Source organism: Mesocricetus auratus, unplaced genomic scaffold (assembly GCF_017639785.1).
Source record: "Mesocricetus auratus isolate SY011 unplaced genomic scaffold, BCM_Maur_2.0 Super-Scaffold_100009, whole genome shotgun sequence".
In the NCBI taxonomy this organism is placed as follows: domain Eukaryota; kingdom Metazoa; phylum Chordata; class Mammalia; order Rodentia; family Cricetidae; genus Mesocricetus; species Mesocricetus auratus.
In genome coordinates, this window is record NW_024429193.1 from 17,320,554 (window position 1) to 17,346,888 (window position 26,335).

General features: G+C 40.1%; 1 protein-coding gene across 2 annotated transcripts in view; it reads right to left on the reverse strand.

Moving 5' to 3' along the window:
* Positions 1-26,335, reverse strand: part of Unc5c (unc-5 netrin receptor C) — a 359,028-nt gene that overhangs the window by 22,720 nt on the left and 309,973 nt on the right. Inside the window, exons 8-13 of one of the 2 annotated variants that reach the window (XM_040751708.1) lie at positions 25,870-25,926; positions 23,745-23,936; positions 22,730-23,074; positions 20,478-20,565; positions 11,252-11,420; positions 8,449-8,682 (exon numbers count right to left, since the gene is read on the reverse strand). In XM_040751708.1, coding sequence (XP_040607642.1) covers positions 8,449-8,682; positions 11,252-11,420; positions 20,478-20,565; positions 22,730-23,074; positions 23,745-23,936; positions 25,870-25,926 — 1,085 coding nt within the window. The remainder of the gene's footprint in view (positions 1-8,448; positions 8,683-11,251; positions 11,421-20,477; positions 20,566-22,729; positions 23,075-23,744; positions 23,937-25,869; positions 25,927-26,335) is intronic. The other variant, XM_040751709.1, reaches the window with a different exon arrangement.

A 26,335-nucleotide genomic window follows, 5' to 3' on the forward strand; every position in this document is an offset into this window, starting at 1 on the left:
CTCTTCGCGGTTGTTAAGCCACGTCAGATTCGCCACCTCTGTTCCCCCTGTCCTCTTTTTCTCCTCCTGTTCCTTCCAATCAGGGACAGGCCTCCCTTCAGGGACACTCACAATTAGGATTACTGATTAAACTTCAGTTTCTTATAGTCCACTGATCACTGAAGAGAGGGCGGGAAGGAGATGGAATCACCACTTTGTTTCACTTGTCTGATTTCAGCTTTAGTATTGTTACTGTACTTAAAAAAATGTCTTCTGTGTACTCTATTCCCAATAGAGACATAAAAACATGAATAGACTCCATCTATTTTTGCCAAGGAGCTGGGTCATCAGACCAGGCTCACTAGCAGGCAGAGGGAGTTACTATGGAGATATCAAGGCCCTCCAAAGGCCAAAGCAGCCAACCTCAACCTCCATAAGTTTGTGCTGGCCCTAGTTTGTGGATCTGGGGAGGGGGGGGGTCGCTCCTTTTTGCTCTGTCCATGGTGCTGATCCAGTGCAGCACAGAGCTAGGGCATCCTCTCTACTCCTGTATGTGAGAACAACCTAGCATGTGTTCAGCACACCTTGCACATTAAACCTCAGATCAGCCCTCAGTGATTGTACTGACTGTTTGTACAAAGAGTCACAACTGCCGTCAGATTTAGTGAAGCCTGCCCTGTCTTGATCCAGTCTTTATTCCAATAATGAAACCTGCCCTGGTCATTTGGGAATAAGAAGATTCTCTCTACTACTGTGGCTATTGCTGCTGCCCCTGTCACAGCAGTATGCCTGTACTCTACTAAAGCAGAGGCCAAAAAGAGCAGCCGTCCTTCTCTCCTGTTCCCTGCCAGCTCTCCAGCAGACAACTCTCAGACCCGTGCCTGCTGTCTCCGCCTCTGGCCTCCCGGCCTTGGGCTGCTGAGCTGGGCAATGGGGAACAGCTGACTGCCAGCCAGCCTCTTCCACCTGCTCAGGTCAGTGTCACCTCATGCTACTATTTTCCCTTCCTGTGTTCACACTGGGGTGCTCTGCCCTGCCCCCAAGCCTGTCTGCCTGCCTTCATCCTTAATAATAACAAGGCTAGATGCCAGTGACCACGTGCAAACATTCCCCGTCAAGTCTCTTCGTTTCCAGGGCTCTGCCTGCTGTTCCAGCAGCTGCTGCTGCCACAGATGCTTGGGCTGAGCTGCCACTCTCAGCATGCCAGGTCAAGGAAGTTGGTGATGCTTTCAAAGCAATGTGCCAAATGGGGTACTACTCAACAGAGTGGTCATGCCACTTGTCTTCCCCTGGTATACCGCTGAATGAAAACAATATATCTCACATAGTATTGTGGAACAGGGGTTTTTAGACCACTTTTGAGTTCCTCTTTTTAAATTTTTATTTACCCTTTGACATGTTACAATTGGAATTCCACATGAGCAATTACCACAAATTTAGGGCAATACAAACTTACTATCTTGTGCTATGTATTTCAGCAGCTCAAGCCAAGCATTAATATCTACAATTAAGGCTCATGAGGGTTTCTTTCCCTTCTGGAGACTTGGAGGGAGGGGAACTAAGCTCCACGTCCTTTCCCAGCTTCTTCAGGGTGCTCACCTAGTTCATCTCATGATTCCCTTCCTCTGCATCCAAATCCAACAAAGAAACATCTGCCCCATCTTCCTTCCATGGCTATAACACCTACTGACCACAAGTCAGAAAGGTTCTTAATAAAACACTTGCAATTATTTTATACCCATCCGATCGAGGGGAACTTCACAGAGAGTATCCAAATCCCTATGCTGTGTAAGATATTTTCACATTTACATGTTCAGAACATCAATGTGTAGATATCTTCAAAGAATCATTACTCTATCTAGCACAACTTCTTTCCTTCCCTGTGCCTCCTACAAAAGTAAATCAACGGGTAGGTTGTTAGAAGTATAGTAGTATAGGATAGTTAGTAGTACAGGAGAAGGCTAAGTACAGATTTCATGAGACAATGAGAAGACACCATACAAAGTTCTCTCTGACAACATCTGACCAGCTAGACTCCCACCAAAGAACTGAAACTAGAGTACAATTAAATTTAATATATTTGTTGATTTATCACCTTCCAAATTGGACAATAGTCTCAATGCCCATGTAGGGATAATTAATAGGATATATTCCTTATTTTGTTCACGATTTAATACTTTGTACTTGCATTTTCCAGGGGTCCTGGAAATAGACACAGCCATTGAAACCTTTAGCACATGTTTTTGGTTTTTATCTAATAAATGTCATATGAATGGATACATTAATGTCAGAAACCAGGACCCTGAGAGTTTAATACCCAAGTCAGGTTAGTTTTGAGGTCATTGGCTGATTCCCAGGAGGAAGTGACAGATGGGCAACAGTGGGGATGGCAACAGGTGGCAAGATGAAAATAATGCCACCTATACCCTTTAACAGGCTGCCTGGCAAGCATGGCTGAGGGGGCATCACACCACTGACAACAGAGATTCAGTGTTTCATTCTTCTTCTCTCTCTCTCTCTCTCTCTCTCTCTCTCTCTCTCTCTCACTCCCTCCCTCCCTCTCTCTCTCTCTCTCTCTCTCTCTCTCTCTCTCTCTCCTCTCTCTCTCTTTCTCTGTGTGTGTGTGTGTGTGTGCGCGCGCGTGCTTTCTAGGAGCCATTAGGGTATTTGAGAACTAGACTAATCTAAGGGAGAGTTTTCTCTGTGCTCAGGCACTCCACAGAGAAAACCAGATTGTTGTGATGTACATTATTTGGTCTGGATCACAAATACATCTGTCAGAAACTCAATAAACATCATGTGCTATACAGGGTGAATGCAAATAATCCCTTTTAAGTTTTAGATGTCTGCATTTATCAAGGGACTTTAATATGAAGAGACGTCTCTGATAGTGGGACAGAAACTACGTATATCTATAGATGTATTTTTCTCTTTGGGTGTTTTTAAACTTACTCCAAATATAACTTTGTTCTCTGTTAATTTCTGGTCTATTTATACTAGGATTTAAGTCTTTGCAAATAACGAAAGGAAAATATCATTTTTATTACTTTAGTCATCCAAGGAGGAGGATAGAAAAAGAAACCCCCTGATATTCCACACACTGTATTTTCAATATACTTGACCTCTCTATTTGAGTTTATTCCAAAGTATTCTCACAGCTTTCAGCATCTTTATCTCTTTGTGTGAACTCAACCTCAGCCTTGCTCCCACTGGTCCTTCATGCGTGTGCACAGGGAGAAAGTGCCCTGAAAAGCATATGAAAGATTCCTGCTGTCTTCCATCGGCCTTGACTCCTACCCCAGCAGTCACTGCTGGCATTCTGATTCTACATCAGTACTTCCAAATTGCTAAGTGCAGCTTTTAAGTTTCAGGTGACCATTTTTTTTTTTTGCTCCAGGGCTTAACAAAATTCAGGAAAATTGTTACAAAACCTGCCAAACTCAAAGAGGTAGGAAGAAAGATGAAAGAATGCATTTGGGCTTCTTGAATCTGACTGACAGGGAAGCCTCCTAAATTCTTTTGGTCTAGCCATACACATAATAATATAACCAGCTTTAAAAACATATCTTTTTAATATATCTATGTTTGACTTTAAAAAGAACCAATTAATATTCCTGGTATATTCAGGGTGCCATCTTTTCTAATATTGTACAAAGACTATGTAGTGTTATACATTAGAAATGAATACTTCTCTAGATACTCCACCCCAGTCTCCTGTTTCTGTTTTTCCACAATTCAGAAAGATTCCCCACATCCAGCTGTAACTTTATGAAAATGTCAAGTCCTGGGAGACACAACATTGAGTTCCCAGTGTTACTGGCAAGGAATTACCTTAAAGCATAAGGCAGCAAGCAGACCTCCTTCTGCTCGGGGCCTGGATTTAGAGAGGAGAGATTGTGTCAAAGACACAGAGGCATAAAGGCAGAGCTGATGGAGTGTTCATGGAGAACAGAGATCGCTGTTAGGCATGAAGCTGGCTGTGCTGTGATCAGGAGCTTTGGGGGGGACAGGAAGAAGTTTCCAAACAACTGACATGTGAAATACAATGCATCAGGAAGAGATCAATAAAAGGCAACAAGGGAAGGCACTGTTTATATTAGTCATTTTAGGATTGTAATGGGCCTAACTGAAAATGAGTCTGAGTAGAAAGTAGAGAATCTGTCAGTTTGTAGGCATTGTTGGCCATGGGAATCAGTGCAGCCCACTACAGCCCTATGTGAGAATGTTTGAGGTGAGTTCTCTCTGGATATGGATAAATGCAAAAGAGGACTTTTGGATCAGGGAAGGTTGAGGAAGTTTTTCTAAGAGAAAGTGGCAGCTTCATTGTGACAGAGATGGAAGCTCATTACACCAGGAAACGTGCTTAGACTGGAGATCCTTAGAAAAGAGAAGTTACTGCTGAGACTAGAATATGAACACATCCAGATGGATTGATGAATAATGTGAGTGGATATGAAGACTAAAAAAATGCATCCAGAAAAATTCCGGGGTTTACATCGAATTTGAGGGAATACTTGGAATAAAATAGGTTGAAAGAAAGATTGCAAGACAGGTTCTTCTGAGGCTGGTATGGGCAGTGGTCTGTATTTAAGGAAATGCAGTGGGTAATAAATGACCTCTTGAGAAAAATCCAGCCTACAAGTGGAGAGATCTCCCAGAGTAGCTATGGAGTATAAGAATGGGTAGACTTGTTTTTTTCTCTTGTGATGAATTAAAAGAATGGGGTTTCACTGCAGGCACTGGAAGGGATGAAGAACTATCTGGAAGGTTCAGCAGTGGCTAAGATGAGTAAGTGAAGGAGTGGGAGAAAAAATGATTTGTGGATGCAGGATATTTGTTATTAATGGAACCATGTTTCCAAAAAAAGATATATGAACATGTTTAAGATAAGTCCTTAACTGACTGAAAAATATGAAGGAAACATTAAGATATAACTCGGATCCAGCCAACGTAGATCAGAGCCTTTGTAGAAGGACACCCAAACATGTCTCCAAAACACTAGTAGATTTTTTTATTTGTACTGTGATAAAGAATTACTAAATGAAGAAGAGATTGAGAAAGGAGAAGACAAGGAAGAAAAAAGAAAGGACTGGAAGGATAATGCGAACCAGCTTGGAAATATAAGGACTACAAACTAGCAAGGAGATAGAAGAAAAGCAAGCCATGAGAAACAGCAGACAGAGTTCCAAGAAGGTACGCTTTTGGTACTGAAGGGCCCTTTTGAGCTAATCAGTCTCCAGGTTCCAATTCAAGTATGAGTAAGGTAGTGCAGACATGACTGAACTAATTGTCTCTTCACAGTGTTGAATAGACTATTTACTTATCCTAGGGTTTTGGTATTCCTACATTATTAAAAGGCTAAGAGGTGCAAGAACGCCTCATCCATTATTCACATTTCTTCCCAGATAAGTGCTGGATCCCCAGATGCTGAGAATTTATAAATGTCTGTCTGGAAAGGATTGACCATGATACAAACTGCTCTTGGGTTGTTTTCATTGCTTAAAGCAATCTGCTGGTCTTTCTTTGCATTGACCATTCCCATTCTTGTTCTGTAATTAACATATTCAAATGTGGGATTTGCAAAATATTACAATTTTTGCATAGACCCTTGTGTGTCTATCGGGAGGGCAGTCCTGGAGATCCCAAGTATTGCTATGTCAGAATATAAATTATGTATATGAAACATTTTCAGATACCATCAATTTTTTTGGCTGTGCATTTCTTGCAATAATTTTTCATAAAACTGTTCAGAAGATTGCCTTAGTCAGACCCTACATCTCTCCAACAAATAGTTTTTACCAAGAAGAATTTAAACCCAGCATGATTTTTTTTATTGTGACCATGCATTTGAAATGTCACACACATCAGCAAGGAGGACAAAAGAAGCAACCCGAAGCCTTGCACACAGCCATGCTTACATCACTTAGTTCCACATCAGGAAACTCAACAAGCTTGATCATTAAGAATATATGTAGTGACCAGTAGAGTCCCTTCCTCTTCCTGGACACCTTGCAGGCAACATCTACCATGAGAACTGCACAGTTGCCTATGTTGCTCACTTCCCCACACATCCCTTAACATCCTCTTTTGAGATTGTTTCCCAGGAGCCCTGACCTGAAACCTCCAGTTTTCACATTCCAACATTATGCTCTGGACAGAAACCACAGAAAGAAATACTTTGACAGATGGAAAATGTTTTTCACTTGACTTTTTGACTCTTTTCTCTCTCACCTCCCCCTCACCCTGAGGATGCTCTAATTGCCTATGACTGGCTGGCCTTCCTGCTGCCATATCATGGCAGGCTTGTCCTCTGTCTGACTGTTACCTGTAGAGTAAGTTAGTTCCATAGACAAACTGTAGTTAACTGCCCACACTTGAGGCTTGCTTTCTATATACCATTGCTGTGTGACCTAGAGCCACTTAAACTTTCCTGACCTTTGGGGTCCACATCTGTCAAGTAGAAATAATGATACCATATGGCACTATTATAAAAATTTAATAAATTAATAAAAATATGCAGAACTTTGCCTGTTATATAGAAGAACTCAGCAATAATAATTATTTTTATCTTTTCCTCTGTTATCTTTGGATATTTTCCCCTATAACCTTAGTTGAATAATATCAACATGATATCATTGATTCCTGAATCACTACTTTGGGATTCTTGTCTGTTAAGAAAATCAAAGTATGTTATTTTAAAACTGTTGCCCCACACAATAATTATATATGTTTATGGTGTATAGTTTATTGTTAAAGAATGAGATAAATTGAGATAAATAATGAATAATCTGATTTTGTGTTCATTTTGAAGTTGGTCTTATAGTATTAAGCAGTAGAAGAAAGATATCAAAAGCTAAGGAAGGTCAAAAAGGGAAGGAAATAGAGCTTGACAGAGATAAAGCCACATTTATATATTTAATTGTCCCTTGGATATCTTTGGATGTCAGATTAACCCCCCCTAATTTACTAGTCTATAGGAGAAAGCACTATTGCCAACAACTATTTGTGTCATCCAAAATTAATAGCTGATTAACCTAATCTACAAAGTCAGAGTTTTAAGACTGGACCTCTGGAAGGTAATTAGGTGATGAAGGTAGGGTTTTCCTAAATGAGATAAGTGCCATTATAAATGAGACTCCACAGACTTTTCCAGCCATCTGTCTACCACATGAAGACACAGCAAGAGAATGGCTGTCTGAAACCTATGGAGTCCTTACCTGAGCCCAACCTTGCTGACATCCTTACATTGGGTTTCCACCCTCCAGCACAACGAGGAAAAGTGTCTACACTTAGTTACCTAGTTCATGGTATTTGTCATAGTCGCTTGGATTGACAAAGTAACAAAGCCACCTACTGTACCTTTGCCATTGTTAGAGACAGAAGTTTGATCTTCTTCCACTACTTTAGTGGCAGTCACCATGCGACTTGCTGGGGACCTTAACGTCCCTGTCTCCTTCCTTTCATTCCCCTGGCACCATCACAGCTCCAACACAATCTCCTTAATAATTTAACTCTGTCCAGGAAGTCAGAGTCATGGGTCGTATGGACATTTCCAATCATGGCTTGCCTCCATTTACACCTTTGTAGACTCCATAGACTCTTATTGTCAGCTGAGACCCATCTTATGAGTTTACTGGTAGAGTAGATCTGCCTAAAGACACCAATTACCATTCGCTTTTGTGTGTCTTCTCCCTGTTATCTGTATCTAGATATCTTGGATGTTTTTCCCTACCAATGCTGCTTAAAACCCTACCTTCCATTATGACAAGTCTCAGATGGTAGCTCTTGTTCAGATTTCCTTAAAATACTATGTAGCTCTTCTCCCTGAACTCTCACAGAGGGTAGTATCAGCAGTGACATTCATCACATTCTGGCTTATCTCCTCAACCCTGTCGTACTTCCTTTATTCCTCCTTCTAGATCATAACTTCTTCACAGGCACTTATTATATCCCTTAAAGCTTCAAATGGGATAAAACGAATGGCAATAATCACACCAGGAATTAAGCTCATTTATTCTGCAAAACAGCAGCCTGTTGTCAAATGCTAACCCTCTCCCTCACAGCTCTCGTAAAAAGAATGGGAAAGCATATAAATGAAGTAGTACACAAGAGGAACATACAGTATGAGCAATTATGCCAATTTCTTTTATAGGAAGAACGCAGCTGAGATAAACATGGAAGCAGATTATTTACCATCCATGGGTTTCGTTGCCAAATTCTTCTACATTTTTCATTAAAAGAGCTCAAATAAGGTAAACAAAAGTAGCCCTTGGGGAAAATCAGCACAGAGAAAACAGCTTATCTATCAGTATGGCCTCTGAGATATATCTATTTGTGTTAATGCTTCCTCTGGGACTCATTGCTTGTGTTTGCACACCTGCCCAGAACCACCTCCAGGTGTGCAAGGTCACTTCAAACCTTAGCTTGTAGGTAAGGGTAAAGAGGACAAGTCAGGTGGGAGTCACTTACCTTTAGAGCATCCTGTGTGTCATCCAGGCAGTAGACTCTAATGCTGTACTCCAGGGAAGAACAGCAAAGGGGCCCAAAGATGGCCAGTTTCAGGCGCTTGGCTGCTGCTTTGGTGGTGGACTGCCCAACCAGGGCATAGGTGCTGAGGTTCTCCGTGAGAATATGGCAAGCCTCTGCATCCAACTGAATGTAACAGGGGGTGGTGAAGTTTTCCTCTCCTACCACCACCACATCCTGGGAATGAGAGGGAAGGGGTCATGGTTAAGCTATCAAGGACACATGCCAATTACCATGGACGGTGATAGATAAAGCAGTTCTGATTCATCTTTCTCCAACTCTGTAGTGCCTGTTTTCATTCCCCATTATCAGTTCTCTTTCTTTCATTGTCGATATACTCATGTGATTATTTGCATAAATGTCCTGAAATCTACATGAACATCCAAAAGACAGTAACAAATTATTCCTTTCAGTTCAGTATACCTGTATTTATTAACTGCTTCTGATAAATGGTTGTTGTAACCTTTCAATATCGCATTTAATTGAAAAGTACAAAACATTGAAGTGCTACCATAGCATATCAATTTTTTCCCAAGAATCTATATTTAAAAATAATTAGAGGGATTAAGGAATTAAGGCTTTATATAATATTACTCTATTTTTCTTTCAAAACTAACACTACAGATAATTCCTCAGAATGGTATAGTTTCCTATAAATAATCTCAGCCCTGAGAGTCTCCACAAGGTGAGCTGTGGGAAGTACATACTGCCTTTTCTATAATTCTTCGATATTTTTCCATGTAATAATTGAAATTATTCTTAATTTAGACAAAATATTTGGTAAGAAAGAAGTAGAAGTGATGATTTTGGCAAAAGTAATTGCTAATTCAACCATATTTTGATTTATTCAAATGACTTAAGTCAGATATTAATGAAGAGAGCGGGTCAGGTCATTAAGCCAAGGGTCAGCATCCCACGTGCTCCCAGGACAGTTGGCAGGGTGTAAGGTGACAAGAGGCACTGGAGACTGGGCAGTAGAGCATGTGGCTGGGTTAAGAGTACTGTGCCCCATGAAATCAGACAATGGGATGGCAAGGCCAGGGTCCCCAGAGACATGATTTGCCACAGGTAAGTACACATTGTGATTTTTATATGTTCTCCCCACTTTTAAGTGATTCAGATTGAGAAGAAAATTCCATGTGTGGGAAAGAAAACACATGCATGACTACAAATTCAGTTTCTGAATTAGGGCATTTTCTCCCCACAGAGCAGGAGTCATTTCTACAATGCTCTCTACTGTGTCCCAGTAGGTTTTTCTCATGCTATGTGACAATTACTGAAAAAAAACACAAAAAACAAAAAATGAGTGAATGAAATTTAATCTCTAGGTCTGGATAAAGATATGATTGTAGCAGCCTCCCCAGGCAATAGCTTATTGGCTAGGCCATATGACATCATCTGAGATGTTATGAGCTATGTTTTAATATCAATGGATTAGTAGTTTGAAGTGAATATAAAGGAGTCTTACATTGAGGAGAAAGCATCTCAAGTTCTCTAAGTTTATTCTAGGCCCCAGGATACTGGGCAAAGAAGGAACTGGTAGGAATGGTTTAAGAAGTCTGGAGGCTTTGGACAACAGTGTGCACCATGACCCAGGCCTGCTTTGAGAGAGTTTGCATGAGAATGTCACTTGTACTTTTCTTCCTCGCTGTAAAGATTTGTCACTCATATTGGTTTAATAAAATGGTGATTGGCCAGTATAGGCAAGAAGTATACGCAGGGCCACCAGACTAGGAGAATTCTGGGAAGAGAAAAAGGTAGAAATGGGGTTGCCAGTCAGAAGCAGAGGAAGCAAGATGAGAGTGGATCACTGAGAAAAGGTACCAAGCCATGGGCTAATTTAACTTGCAAGAGCTGGTTAGTAATAAGACTGAGCAACAAGACAAACATTTCATAATTAATATAAGCCTGTGTGTGTTTCTTTGGGACTGAATGGCTGTTGGACCAGGTGGAACAGAAACTTCTGTCTACTAATGAGTTCATCACTGTATCATTGTTAGCATCATTCAGTCCCAGAAATGGAAAAGGCATTAAGCAGAAAATCTTGCAGACACTTAAGATAGGGCTTTAGTTTTTTTTTGATACTTTAAAGCTTAAATGAGATTAAAGTTAGGCCAATTTAAGTATATTTAAAGACTTTAATTAAAGGACAACCCCAAATTCAACACTAGTCTTGAGGGGCTCTGATAAGGAATGATTCCCTCATATGGTCAAGTGTAGTCAATGTTCATAGAAAGGAAAAAATCTAGCTAATCTCAGAATATCCTACATTGCTGTTAAATCAGTTTTCCTAAAATATTATAGTCTTAAACTTTCATGTATATCTTTATAATCTTTTTTGCTAAAAATACCATAAGTAATCATATTGTAACTTCACATTTTGCATATGTAAATTTTATATAAATACACATTTATACTATCATTTACATATATATTTGATAAAGATATTCTTGAGAGGCAGATGCTAAATTGAGAGTTCTGATGTAAGTTCTGATGATCCCCCACCCTTTCCTCAACATGTGGTGCCATTCCCCTAACAGTGACTCCCCTGGGACTTCTTGTCATCTCATTTCTGATTTTGAACATGCCCTTCCTTTTGCCCATCAGTCAGAATATTTGACCTTCTGTCTCTCATTTTGAGTGTGAGCTAAAAGGCTATCGTGCTTTACTTTAGAAATAAAGGTCTCCCCTACTTACCCCAAAGATGGCCGCGGGTGCCATGTTTCTCCCACAGACTCTTACTCACCTCCCACTCTCCCTGCACTGTCTGGTTCTTGAGTTGAATCTTCCAGTCCTCAGTGTTGGGGTCTGCACAGTGATGCAGAGTGAGGATGACAGGGCGTGTCAGCAGAGCTCCAGGAGGCCCACAGCTCACCACAGGGGTCAGTAGGGTCTGAGAGTCTTCCATGGGGGGCCTGCAGGGAGAGCAGAGAACCATACCTGTGACATTTCCATAGTACCAATGCACTGTGTAATCACTGAGATCTAAAGTTGGATAAACAGTTCAAATCACTTCCTCATAACACTTGGGGGTAGGAGGGTAAGACAGAAATAAATGGAAGCCATGTTCTCTATAGATGGGCTTTCATCTTGTAAGACGGGAGGTCTTTCTGACAGCAATGCATTCACCGGCATCTCTTTGATCCTGTCCTCAGACACAGGGCTGCCTTGGATAGTGTTCTCTGAATTCGTGCTCTGATACTTTCAGGATGGAATGAGAAAGAACAAAATCCGTATGAAGTTACATAAGCAGCTTTTCTGATAACTCTCGCCACTGGTCTCACAGTGTTTTAAATACTTTAGTGTTTTCAGGGCCTAACTCGAAAAATACTTCAAAAAACTCACTTCAGAATGAGGACACCCTACAGCTAAACTTAGTCCAAATGACTTTCAGGCATAATTCAGGCTAGTATAGCAGATTCATTCTTTCAGATGTGAGCAGAAAGAATATGGAATGGCATTTCTATAGCAAGTTAAAATGAGATCACATCACTTATGTGTTTCACATGCAAAAAATCTGGTCAGAAGGGACTCAAAGATACAAACTGTTTCTTTCTCCCACTCTCTCCCCTTCCTTTCTCCTTCCCTCCCTCTTTCCTTCCTTTCCTAAACTCTGTCAACCTGTTAAATTTACTTTACTAAACAACAAACAAATGAACTAATTAGTCTAAACTGCCAATTAGTATGCAAAGAAATCATTCCAAAGTCCTGAGCGTGCTCATCTGTCTCACAACACACAAGGGCTGTTTTGTGAATAGAGTGAAGGCATGCATCTTAAGAGCTCTCAAGTAGACTATCACAAGATCATGGCTGCAGCAGTCACAAGCCCATGGAACTTTAGGAGTGTCATCAATACCTTTCTCCCCAGAACAAGAGGTTGATGACAACACAACTGACAAGTGGTTAGTGTCTTAGACGTATTCAAATTTATGGTCAATTGTTTAGATCTCATTTATTTCTTCTCAACTCATATTATAATCAACTAGAATGAACACAGTCTACCTTCTAGACAATTCTTTCCGTATGTCCTTGGCCTGCTAACTAGGCCACTTTGTATCATGTATTTGGAGATTATTTTGATATCTTTTCCCTTAAAGAACATTCCCAACTTTTTAAATGTCATCTCACAAGCAAGGATTCCACTTATCTCCTTACGTTTCTTTCCTCAAGTTCACATGGAAGTTTCCAATGATTTGGTGTCTCGTTAAATTGGGCATCCTGAAATTAACCTAAAACTTAAGTGTATTGCTATTATTTTTACTTAGATTATATAGATATAGCCATAAACCACAAATCATTGCATTGGATTATTCTCAATCAAGTAATAGCTTATAAATATTAAGTGCCAGATACTAGTTAAGAGGGGAGATGGAGAAATTATTATTGAAAAATTTCTTTCATTAAAGGAGGCAATGAACACCATTGGAAGCTAGGTCATTTGTTAAAGCTGATCCATCAAATATTCCTAACTTAAATGTTTTTAGGTTATATCAAGTCTATATAGTTTTGTGTTTGTTAGATGGATTTTGACCTAGACATATTAAAAATTTTAATTTTGATTTATTAGATTCAATATATAGTTCTAAATGCTATGCCATTCTTCCAAATATTTTTACCTCCCATAGTCTCCTATCCTTCATAAAATAGATATGTCTGCCTTTTTTGTATTCCCTATAGTCACTGGCAACATTGTAACAAAAATGAGACCTTTCCAAGGTCATCACTTGAAACTTCTCTCTCATCAAACATCAATACCTTTGAGTTATTTAGCTCAACCAAATATAAACCCATTAAAATGCACATCTCAGTGACATCCTTCTGTCTTATTCATGTGGACATTTAAAAGGACATCTCAAATTCTTCCGTAATTGCAGTGGCTACCTGAAATTGATTTGTCTCTTGTTGTTACCTATAGTTTATGTATTATTTATCACATCATCTAGAGGTTAGTAAATATCTATGCTCTACCCTCATCTAATGCTAAATTAATGAACAGAGATGAATGAATGATGGCAGCTTTTATTATTTTTAACATTGTTAGAAGATAATTCTTCATTGATTTATTATGATAATTGATGTGCTTAGCTGTTTTCAAGCGTGCTTGTCTACAGTTGTCTTGGAAGATAAAGATGTCTGTATCTGAAAGAAATGATAGGCAGGGCTGCACCTCATTGTGAAAGACTCAGTTTCCCCATGTTTAGTGGTCCTTTACTAAAACTGTGTAGATGTCACCTGACCCTCTTTGAAATACCTTGGGAACTTCAGCTCAGAAAACTAACACAAAATTGATGCTAATGTATATCATGCCTGTCTGACTTAAACACTGGTGATTTCTATCAGGACTGACACAACAATGACAGCTATCATACAGTTTCATAAATGAAGCCAAACACAAAGACTTTAGAGTTGCCAGTCATCACCATCCCTAAAACCTACAATCTGGTCTTTATTGGCCTTAAGAATCTCAGGCTCTCACTGCTTCTTCCTTCCTCTGCGGTTGTACCTGGATATCACCAATTTCTGTCCTTTCCTTTTATCCTCCCACGTGGAAGCCTCAAATGAGCTCTGCTTACTTCTGGGCTTTAATATCCTGCATAGTATGTTTCTTTTATTAAACCTAGGGCTTCCTAGACATGTTGGGGATGTACTTATGTTTGGAATCATAACGTTTCTGGCAATAGCTTAAAGACTTCAATGCTACCCCTTCTACCACTTTTGTTTTCATTTTCTCTTAACATAGTTTGTCTTCTTCCTTTTGTCTAATTTCCCCCTATACAGCATAGGTGAAGCTTTGCTTTCATTTTGTCATGATTAATATTACACTATCTGCCTTTGGCAATGACCTTATTGCTACCTAATATTACTTTTCTTACCAGGAGAGAAATAAACTACCTTTAGTTCCAAGCGTACTCTGAGAGGTGAGCAGTCAAATTTACAGAGAGGGACCTCAGGTAGATCCATTTCAAGTAGCCCTAGCAAAGATCTGAGGTTTCCAATAATCTGTCAGGGTAATGTCATAAGCCTGGGCTTGGAGAAGGGAAGGAGGGGGCTTGCTCTCACTGCCCAGGAACATAAGGGAGGGGAAGAACACCCTTGCTGAGTTGAGGAAGCATCAGTTGGATAGCCCTGGCATGCTGACTTGATGGGCACTGCTCTTGGAGGAGGGAAACCACATGAGGGTGGGGGTAGGAGGGGCTTTTGATGTCAAAAGAATTTATTAACTCAGTGAGGTGCAAAAATGAAATGAATAGGGAAATGATGAAGTCGAAATTCATAATAGGATGAAAAACAAAGAAGTTAAGACTTTCAGGATGAAGGAAGTGGTGGAAACTGAGGTCACTTTCCAAGGGTCAGAAGTGTCTAGCCATTACTTACATGAAAGGAGGGTGCCTAGAATGCAACTAGTAGAAACTACATGAAAACCTCACACATGATTTTGTAGAGAAGGGCTCCAATCTATTTGTGTCCTGTGAGCTATCTGAGTTACTCAAGCAAACAGTCAATTACAGATGACAGGGATATGAACCCAGAACAAAAATTAGCTACAGAAGCAGCAATTAAGTAGAAACTCAGCAAAGTTCAATGATCAGAATTCTTAAACCGTTTCAAAAGCAAACAAACAAAAACCTAACAAGGATCAAATCATCTTAACAACTGGACAGGTCTCCATACCCCTAGGACAAAGATCATGAGGAGAAGGTAGTTTTTCTGTCAGGAAAATTTGCCTTCAGCCTCTACTGCCTGTCAGTGAGAAGACTGGGCACACAGAACAGCATCACAGACAACTCTCAAGTGAGCAACAGCATTAGCTGCCCATGCACACCTGTAAGGTAAGGTGCTCATGCGACCCCTCTCCAGCGCTATTAACACACTTGCCTGAGCATATAGGGCTAATGATTGGCATCATGAGATTTCACATGCAAATCATTCCTCTTCTTTCACACGGGTGTGTATGGGCTTGCTTTCCACAAGCTTGGGGACTTTTTGGAAAGGATCTGTCTTCATCAACCTCTGTGTGGACATAAGGTGCCTTCTGTGGATGCACACCTTTCTGTCAGGTCCTTTAGGGTGACAATCCTAGCCCAGGCTCAGCCACCTTTTAAAGTATGCACCTTCACACAGAACTGGCAACTTGAAAATACTTACACTATGTGCTCCAAGGGAATATTCAACTTGGTTCCTATCAAAAGCTCAATTGAGAAAGTATACACACACATACACACACACACACACACAGACACACACACACACACACACACACACACACACATATGGAAGCCACTCTGAAGGGCATGTTGCTATTTTCACAGACAGGGAAAGTATATCCCCAGAGTACGTCAGAACAGCTAAGCATTGTATCATATCTTTGTGGAATTATTTTTCTGAGCATATACTTTGGCCCCCCACAATCTACTTCCCTTGTGGATCATTAATACAAATAGGTTTTTTAGCTTATTGCTACTTTTATCTTATGATGTTTATGACATGAAATATATTCCTTATGAGGGAGTAGACAGGAAGGAATCAGACTCCTTCTAGGCATATTGTTCATGTGCATCTTAAAACATAACAAAGCCTTTCTTTTCTCTTTATCCCTTTCCCTCCTTCTCTTTGTGAGACAGTCTTTCTGTAGACACTGAACTCCAGAATTGCCTGTCTCAGCCTTGTGAGTATTAAGGTTTTAGACACAACAGCACATCTGGCTTCCTTCATTATCTGCTCCCAGGAAGTGTGCTTCATTAAGCCACGATCAGATATTCCTGCCACCCACCTGATTTTATCTACTCTTAACTGTTGTTTCATTGCCTCATCACTAACTCACACCTTGGACTAGTTCTGTAGGGGATTTCATAAACAGAAGGATGCTAAAGACCACCAATACCCAAGTAGTTTTTAAATGGTTCTTCCTCATTTCTTACATTCCAACCACTGCCAATTACATGCTTGATTTGGGAAACCTCTTTACCTGTGATTTAAAAATTCTCTTATACCATGGCTTATTTCTCCTTATACATATTCATCCTTTAGTTAAAAAATACTCAGGGAGGAGCCATTATACATTACCCCTGTGTAAGCTATGCAACCACCTTATCTTTCCATTGGAAAGATTGGAATGCTTCCCATTGCCTCCATACACCCTGCTTCTTTTCGCCTGGGAAATCCATCTCCTGCTGAGAGTTCATTTCTGTGTCTATGTCTGAGATCAGACCCTACTCACATCAGAGCACATCTCCTTCAGAAACCTAGCTTCTCCCCTCCAGCCATTGGCTGTTCAGTCCTCCTTCACTGACAGTGCCCAGACCTTGTGTCTTAAACACATCCTATGTATTTCTCCTCAACACTGACCACTTAAAAAAACACCTTTGTTCTGCAGTAACTCACTTTTTACTCCTCTATCTACCATTCTCAATTCTCATCAACCCCAGAACCTCCATGAAGATGTACTGTTCCTGCTCCCAGCACACCACATCACAAGTTACCACATCACTCTTTAAAAAGAAGTGCCAATCCTTGTGTCCTTAAACTGTTCATAATTTCCTGTGGCTCCCCACAGTTTACAACTAGACTCCTATTCGCTTTCACATTGGGTTTCTGAACTGATTACTCTCTGAACTGACTTCTCCTTTTGGCTGGCTGCCTGAAGGAACTACCAGGCAGGTACTGATTACAGAGATAGGGGAAAACTTAACCTTCAAATCTCAAACCATCTTGTCCATAAGAACTGATAAATGATGATATTTTGGTCTCAATGAGATTTAAAAAAACCATTCTAAAAAACAGATAAAAGTGGTCACATTTTTACATAAGCCACACAAACTGTATTCATGAGAGAATTGAGTGTTTGTGTTTTCTTCAGAGCTCTAGAAGGTAGTGGAGGAAGAAATCCTGGTCCAGTCCGGCAACTCTTCACCTTCCTTGGTCAGACATGGTTTGTCCCATCTCTGGCTCATTTAGTCCATGCATCTGCCAGTCTGTGCTTTGCATAGAGCACATTCACTAATGACAAGGCCCCATTTGTCACATTCACTATGCCACATGTAATTAAGTTCACGCCTCCCATCAGACAACTCACATCAGCAGATGACCAGCTGGGGAGCCATCCAGCTGGAATCACACCCAGTGCTGGACGCACTGAAAGGACTCAGAGGGAAAGACAAGTGGAGAAAACTCATGTTCACCATTCTGCTGCAAATGACTTAAGTGGCAGTCACCTCCTGACGTCCTCACCGCGACTTCTCGGAAAAGTTCCATCTGTATTACATGGGGACTGGGAAAGTCTGTGTTGAGCAGTGATGAGTATATCCAACATGTAAGATAATGAGGAGGGAGGGCCAGCCTGTGGTGTATACAGGGGGGTGTCATCTTGGAAAGCGGAAGAGCTCTGGGGTCAGGTGAACTTGGCTTGTATTTAGCCCTCCTCCATCACTGAGGAGACTTGATTTCCTGAGCTTCAGTTTACCCACCTTTAAAGTGGGTTTCATTACAATATGCAGAGTTCAGTAAGACAGAAACATATATAAGTGTCTGCAGAATGAGATTCAGGGCATAATTAGTGCTGCTACTCGTTCTGAAGTACATTTCCCCTGTGCTTTTTACACAGAAAACACATCTGTGTCATATAAGAAAATGAGTGGTGTGAGATCTTCTCATTTATTTGAGAAATCTACTCATGTTCTGTCTTTGCTTCATGGTGTCTGGTAGGTATTCTCTTTTGTGGGTGTGTGCTCTCATATGTGAAGGCTAACAGGGTTCTTTTGGTGTCTCCTTCACTGCTCCTCTATACAGCTTATTCTTCTGAGACAAAATCTCTCTGAAACTGAAGCTGGTCAGTCTGTCCAGACTGGCTCGCTGGCAGGTCCTTGAGGTCCTCCTGTCTCTACTTTCCCAGTGATAGGATTATGGGTGTGTCACTATTCCTATAAGTGGGAGCTGGGTATCATCCCTCACCTTCATGCTTTTGTAGCAATCACTTATGACACTGAGCCATTTCCCCACCCCACCTCCTGCATATTTTGTTTTGAGATCTTGCGCTTTCTCCACACATACACACACAACTTTCTAGATGCAAACCAAGTTCAATAAAGCAATTTCCCCTTTGTTACTTAAAGTTGAAGGCAGTGGAACCTTAAAGAACAGGCATTTGGCCTTACCAATATTCTATTCCCTATCCTCCCATCCAACATGTACAATCACCCCTCTGACAAGAATACCCTGAAAGGATGGAAAGGAAAAATCAGGGAGAATGGGAGGGGTCACACCATGCTGTGGTAGTAGCCCAATATGGTATGGGCTTTACCTGGAGATAATGGTAATAGTGTGAATTAAAGACACCATCCTTGTGGCAAGAAGCACAAGCCAGTTCTCAGGTCTGTCAAAAGCTTTGGGGAGCAGCATATGTTTAATGCTCACCTTGGCTTAGGACAAGAGAAAGTAAAATAAATAAATCCATCTCAGAGTCTGCTAATTGCTTGTCTTGCTCCCCAAGCAGGGAGCCCTAAGGATCTGTGAATGTTGGTCTGCACTAGGGATGAAAAACAATACTTGGTAGAAGTAAATACAAATCTTTCAATGATCTTCTGTGCCTCAACTTTAAGGCATGAATAGTGTGCAAGGATCCGTGGTTTTGCTTTTTTTGTTTGCCTGTTTTTAAACTTTTTAGTCTGGCTGCTGTTTGCGTAGGTGAAAGGATACTACTAGATGGGAAAAATGTTCTGGGTCACACTGTTATAAATGATAGTTTACCTGACTGCATAACAAAAGAGCTTCTCAGTTAGGAAGTAGGGGACTAAAAAGGATGAGGATGAGAGGAAAGTGCTTGAAGATGATCATCTTGTCTGCCTTTGTCACTCAGACTGCTCAGAGTCAGACCTGAGGATGCTTTTCCCTGGGACCAACAATGATCCTTATACACCAGCATCTCCATTTCCAAAACATCCTTTGTTTTAAGATCTCAATGTGCTTTTGAAAGCATTGATTACCCAGGCTTCTAGTGCACTGACACGGACACACACACACACACACACACACACACACACACACACACACACACACACCACAACACACATACTTTGTGTGGGAATTAATCAAGAAATACCATCCCTGCTATGTCAGAAGCTAAGCTAAAAATTGAATTTAGGACATCTAACCTGTTCTTATTATTTTTACTTAAAATAGCTACATATTGACAAACAAGACACATTCAAAGTAGAAGCTTTGGATTCAGTATGGATTTAATCAACACTAGCTTCAATTTTGAAAGGCCTAATTATAAAAGCTAAGGGTAAGAAGAAGGCTGGTGATTCTTATGCTGGAGGATAGTTAGAAAATGGAAGGGAAAAATCTGTGTACAATGGTTGCACTAGGCTGAGGTGGGGGAGCATATCAGGGACCGTGCTAGGCTAGGGTGAGAGGGCATATCAGGGACCATGCTAGACTGCGGTGGGAGGGGCATATTAGGGACAGTGCTAGGCTGAGGTGGGAGGAGCATATCAGGGACTGTGCTAGGCTGGGGTGGGAGGGGCATATCAGGGACCTTGCTAGTCTGAGGTGGGAGGGGCATATCAAGAGCAGTGCTAGACGAGGGTGGGAAGGGCATGTCAGAAGCTAAGAGGTATCCACTTTTGTGAACTTTATCTCTACTATGACTAGATTCTTGCCTCAGGTCAGAATAAGCCAGCTGATCTGTCTAAAACAGCCTATCTATCTCTTTTGATAATCCGTGAATTTTAGCCATATTTTCCAACTAAAGGAGGACCATGAGCCCACTCATAGAAAAGATCTCTAGTGTTCCATCCATACTCAAGATATGCAGGGTCAACAGGAAAGAAGTAAAACTGGACTTAAAAACAATAGACCTAGAGTCAAAAGTATGCCACTCAAGATAAAATATATTGGGTCTGTCGTTTCTATTGTATACTTCTCCTCCAATTGAGACACTGATAAAGTCAAATGCAATAGAAAACAATATTTACCTCATATTTTCTTTCCTGTGTACAGTCACATACATTTCATAGACTCTCCCTTGGGGAATGGCCCCAGCGGGAATCAGCAAGCTCACTCCTAAATAGCAAAAGAAAAAAGAAATACTGTGTAAGACCTGTGAAGCAAAAGGAAACTTCTAGAATTCTTTTGGAGCAAGCAAAAGGGAATGAGATTATGTGCCCGTGGAGCACTAGTCTTTGCATTCTCCCTAAAAACATGCAAAGGTCTACAGCTCCCCTCCCTTCTTGCTGGCCTTGCTTTTCATCAGCTTCCGCTGAAATGTTATGGAATCACTTACAAGAGTGATGTCATTTTAAAAGTTCGTGTTTTATTTAAGGAATAGACAGATGGTTCTGCTGTTGTTTTTCTTGTAAATTGTGGAGAAACCAAAAACTGCTATTAAAATTTTAAACAGCTGCAATGATGCATTGTTTTTGATTAAAAAAAAAGTTCTCCACGAAATGCAAAGTCAGGGAAATGCTAACCTCAGCCATATCAGAAAACATTTTCACCCCTTGAAATATCTGGCGAGCATTAGTGTTATTCCACAGTGAGAGCGAGAGATGGGAAGAATTTATTTTATTATACACAACTCTAGAAAATGAGCAACAACATCTCACTTAGCTGCAACAGATCAGAACACTTCTCATTTGTTGTTTGCTGCTAACGAGAAGGGAGATTGGTTTGAGCTGTGTGAGAACTGGACCTCAGATGATATTGAGGCAATTTGAGTTGGTGTCAAGATCTCATGGAGATTTTGGCTCCAAAATCTTGTTGACAATTTTTGCTTACGAACTTGAACAAGACTTCAGGTGATGCCCATAGTGGTGGTCTGCAGTCTACCCTGTCATAACTCCAGTCCAGTTATGCACAGATCAGCAAGCACCACAGAGAGTGACTTGGTTGAAGATATTAGGTTCCATCTTTCCATTCCCATGAAATGTACCTTAATTAAGTGCAGTAAAAATGCATAGACTGTCTTTATGAGGAGAGTGTCTGACACTTCTATGATGTCAAGGAAAAAATGAGTATCTTTGAGTAGCATGCAATTACTTGGCATGAAGTAGAATGTGCCTGATGAGACATGGCAGCAAGAAAACTTGCCCAAGTGGCTGTAAATCTCAAGAGTAAGGAATAGAGAGCTGAGGCAGCTAGGGGTAGAGTTATTCAAATGTTTTGGTAGAACCCTGTCTGTGAAGGTATTGAACCATGGTGGAAAGGGCAGCTATGGTGCTGGGGGAGTGGAATGGGGTGTTAATGCAAGCATGGCTTATGGTGGGCATGAGACAGCTTTGCATTCAGGCTACAGATTCCTGTGGTTTTGCACTTATATATATATATGTATATATGCATATATCCACATGTTTATAAAAACATATGTGATGTGTAATAATACATTATATACTATGTTTATTAGTAATAAATATATAAATATATTATGTATATTTTATACATATATGTAAGATATATCATATAATTTTATGTGACATTAATGCAATAGGTCAGTGAAGTTATTTTTGTTATTTTATTGAAAAATATTCACAGACTTATTCAAAAGGGTTAGGCTGTGCTTTGAAAGTAGTCATTAGCTGTCTGCAAGTCCATCAGTATTTCTGAAAATGAATATCAGCTTTCAATATTGGCAACCACTGACTTAAGTCCCCCTTCAGAAGTCCTTTGTGTTTTTTATTCTTTAGACATTGCTTAACTATGTGGTATGCTTAAAAAATAAAACTACAAATGTACCCTGGATGAAGTTGAGATTGTAGTCAATAAATCATAGACTGGAATAATACTTTCTGATTGAATGATACACTGAATAATTAGTACATGAAAATTTTTGTGTCTATTATGTAATATTTCCAGTCATTTAAAAAGTAGATTTCTGAAATATAGCTTCCTGGAGGAAATCTGAGGAACCAACTGACTGCATTTTCTAATTAGTTTATTTTGAACTCCATGGAATACAATGAGAGTTCCTGGATTGATTATGCCTTTATGGTAGTCAGTGCCCATTCCAAACTACACCTTTTTATAGAGGTACTGAATTTAGAATTTGTTGAATGAAGTTAAATGGTTTTGTAGATTTTGTATAAAGTAATGCTTGAGATCTACTGAAGGAAATTTGAGTTAGACTACATTTAACATTTTAGCCTCAATAAAAAGAAAACAGAGATAAGATTTTAGAGACTCCAATAAGACTTCAAATTGCATCTTTGTCACTTACACCTTTAAGAATTACCTGAGTTAGGAATGATGAGGTGACCCCCAAGCGAGTTGAAGGTGCCAAATGCTGTGCAGGATGGGTCAGTCTGTCTCGCAAGACTCTGATTCTTCATGTTAAGAGCCTCATTCTCTAGCAAGGATTGGGTCATCTGGGGCGACAGCTTAGATGTGAACTCAGAGAGGTCATCTTGGGGAGTGACAGCACCTGAGGTGTTATAAACTTTGATTTTCAAGTTGGGCAGTGGGTCCAGAATTGGAGAATTTGTCATTGGGATTTTGTCCGAGACATCATGCAGAGCATACACAGGTCCCCTGTACATGGCTGCAGCTGAGGTGAGATCTGGGGGGGCTGCCAGGAGGTCTGAGTCAGAAAGAGAAAAAAATTCCATTTGCATTCTTTGTTCAAACCAAGGCAGATTAGGGAGAAAATGCTTTACACCTTTAAGCCAAAGCAAAGCTGGTCTGCTAACTGCACAAGGAGAGATCAAAGGATCTGGCAAACAGGGCAAGCATAGTATCAGCATTGATCTTGTTATCGTTCATTGATAGGTAACTTTGCTCCTTTGATATTCTGCCTTGAGATCTAATTATGGCACTAAGGGTATTTGGCCATTTCAACAGACTAGAAAGAACAATAAGAGCTCCGAGTCACTATCTGATAATGGTTTTGCTTGCCTATGCTAATTTTGGATTCATATGCAAGTCACTATATTAAAAGCATTATAAGAAGGGGAAAAGATACCAGATAAAAATCGATGAATCAATATAATTATTGTTTCAAATAGAAGTTAAGATGCAGGACAGAGGTACCTGTCAGAAAAACAAACCAGGAATGATCTGTGTATCTCATCAGCTTTGATTTACTATATAGAATGATTTCATTCTTATAATGAACAAAGCCAACTAAAATCACTGCCTTGACTTGGCTTACGCTCTAGCTCAACTGGACAACACAAATGCAGCTGAATTTGAAGCTATGCGGGCACACTGCTCACCATATATATAACTCATAAACTGGGAAGCTCACTGACCTTGTCTGGCAGCCTTGATGTTCACAGGCTGGAAACCGCCATTGAGTGCTGAGGAATCAATGATGTCAGACTCAAAGTCACGGTGGTTCTTCCGATAGACAAACAGAGCCACTACAACAGTGATCGCCAGACAAACGGTGACAGCTATCACAATCCCAACATAGAGCGCAACATCATCTGAGTCAGGAGCAGCTGGAAAGAGAGAATGAAACATCAGACCAACTGCTTCTAGAAACTTCCCACAGAACACATATGTATTGCAGTAATTTTTTCAGACATTTATTGCTATTTTTATGGGTTAATTTCAAGTCTATTTCAAAAGCTATATAAAACGACTATGGCTTTTCAGTGGAAAATTATCTCTGATTTCTTTTTCTTTCTTGCTCTGTGTCAATCCACCCACTAATCTATCTTATAATTGGGCAGCATAACAGACTATTTATTGCCAGGCATTTAAAGAAACTGGCGCCCAAACCATCCCAAACCATAGGAAATAAAAACTTTATTACTTTTTTCAGGTGAGAAAGTTTGGGAAGGTTATTTAATTCACTCAGTTAACAACAACAACAACAACAACAACAAAAACCAACAAAACAAAGCAAAACAACCCTTAAACACTGTCAGAAACATCTGGTATGATTTTAATCTGTATGTGGATTGAACCAAGATATTTTTCTACCACTACAGACATACATAAAATTGCTTCCTATACACTCCTCTCTTCTACTTAAATCAGTGCAAGAATGGATGGGAACCAAGGAACTGTGCAATACAGCAAAGCAAGTATGAGGGGTGAACATGGTGGATTAGGAACCTGTGTTTTCAGAAGCCCAGACCAGTGGCAGAAACTAATGTGAGTTCTAGTTTATAATGCAGACACAGTATTTATCTCCCAGAACCCTGAGCTTCTTATGGGCCCATTAGAGCTCCCTGATTAAGCTTCGCATTGCTGGGATAAACTATAGCTCTATGTTGTATCAGAGAAAGGTCTTGGTTAATGATTGGTCAGGCTACCGCAGGAGGCAAGTAAGCATTTGACCAACATAGGTGACATCTACTCAGGGCTATTTCTAGGTAAGGCAAATAGAGAATTCTTATAAATGCTGCCTGTTTCTTTGGTAGCATGAAACATGCTTGTATCAAACTAGAGAAGATGATAGAAGCTGACTGTTAAAGTAAAACAAAAAACATGAAAGTTTTGTTAAATCAGTTTGACATTGTTAGGCCTTTGTTTTAGATCCATCAGAAATATTCAGTCAAACTGAACAAATCTGTAGTCACTTCACTGCAAAAGATCTAGTTAAAGATGCTTCAGATAGTGAGGAACAACTTTTGTATCCATGTACATTTGGGGGCGTGGAAAGGATTTTCAAATCTAAGGCTTTGTGATCTAGAATTTGAGAAACCATTCATCTCTCTCAAGAACCAGAGCCACACAATTTTTGCGTGGAAATAACTCATCATTTTATCTGCCAGAGGTTCCCAGCAATTACCCACACTCTTGCGTCCCAGTGTCTTTAATTACACTGGCTGTTTATATGAATCTACTGTTGGAAAGTGCCCTCTTTAAAAACTATCACCCTTCCCATTATTTCAACTTTCTTGTCAATCAAGTTGATATTGACAGCATCCCTCTGACATCCCAATCCTCTTCATTATGTGAACAACACTGAGAGTCAAAATGCTGACTCTACTTTGCTGTGGGGTTTTATTGGGGACCCTGTTAGAAGAAATCTTAACTCTGGTCAGATTAGTATATCTAATCCTTAATGTTTGACTTTACTTATTCATGATTTATAGCATAACAGATCTGCATTTCCTCAACCTTTCCTTTTTAATATTTGAACCCTGCCCTTTATGTATACCAGTCAATTTCATGATATGTTTTTTCAGTGATGGGAACTCGTGCTGTCAGTGGTAGACTGATAGCTTTTGATGCTGGCAGCGACTTGAAATGACCCTTTCTTCTCTTCAGCATTGAAAATCTAATTTGCTTTTCATGTTAGAATACATTAGGCTCCTATTTCCTGTGTGCACATCTGTGGGCCAACAAAAGGCAAACTTGAACAGGGGCAATAATGCTAACGGACTATTTCCCAGCATAAAACCCAAACATCAAACTTACAAGAAAATCCATATTCATTCTGGGTTCTGTGTTCAGTTGAAATGGGGTAAATGAATCCTTGAAAAGAAAAAAAACAATGAAACAGAAATGGGAACAAAATTAAATTAATGAAGGAAAACAAAATGGGAAGCATGGAAAGATGGTTTAATTAAAGGAAAAGGGAAAAGAAACCCGTGGTCCTTTAAAATTCTGGTGGAGGATGGAATTATGATTCTGTGCCCCCTGTTTGCTCTGGAGTCTCACGAAGAATTAATAAGTAGGCAGATTGAATTTCAGAGCAAAAACCGGTCTCGAGTCACTAACTTTGGAGTGCTTAAAGTCTTTCTTTTATTGAGCATAAACTCTAATGGATATAATTTATTTCAGACATCGAGGGTCATTAGCATAAGGAAAATCTTTTCCCCTTATCCTTGCCATATGCTTGAATTCCCAGGACATGCTCAGAAAACCCTGAACAGTTTTCTTT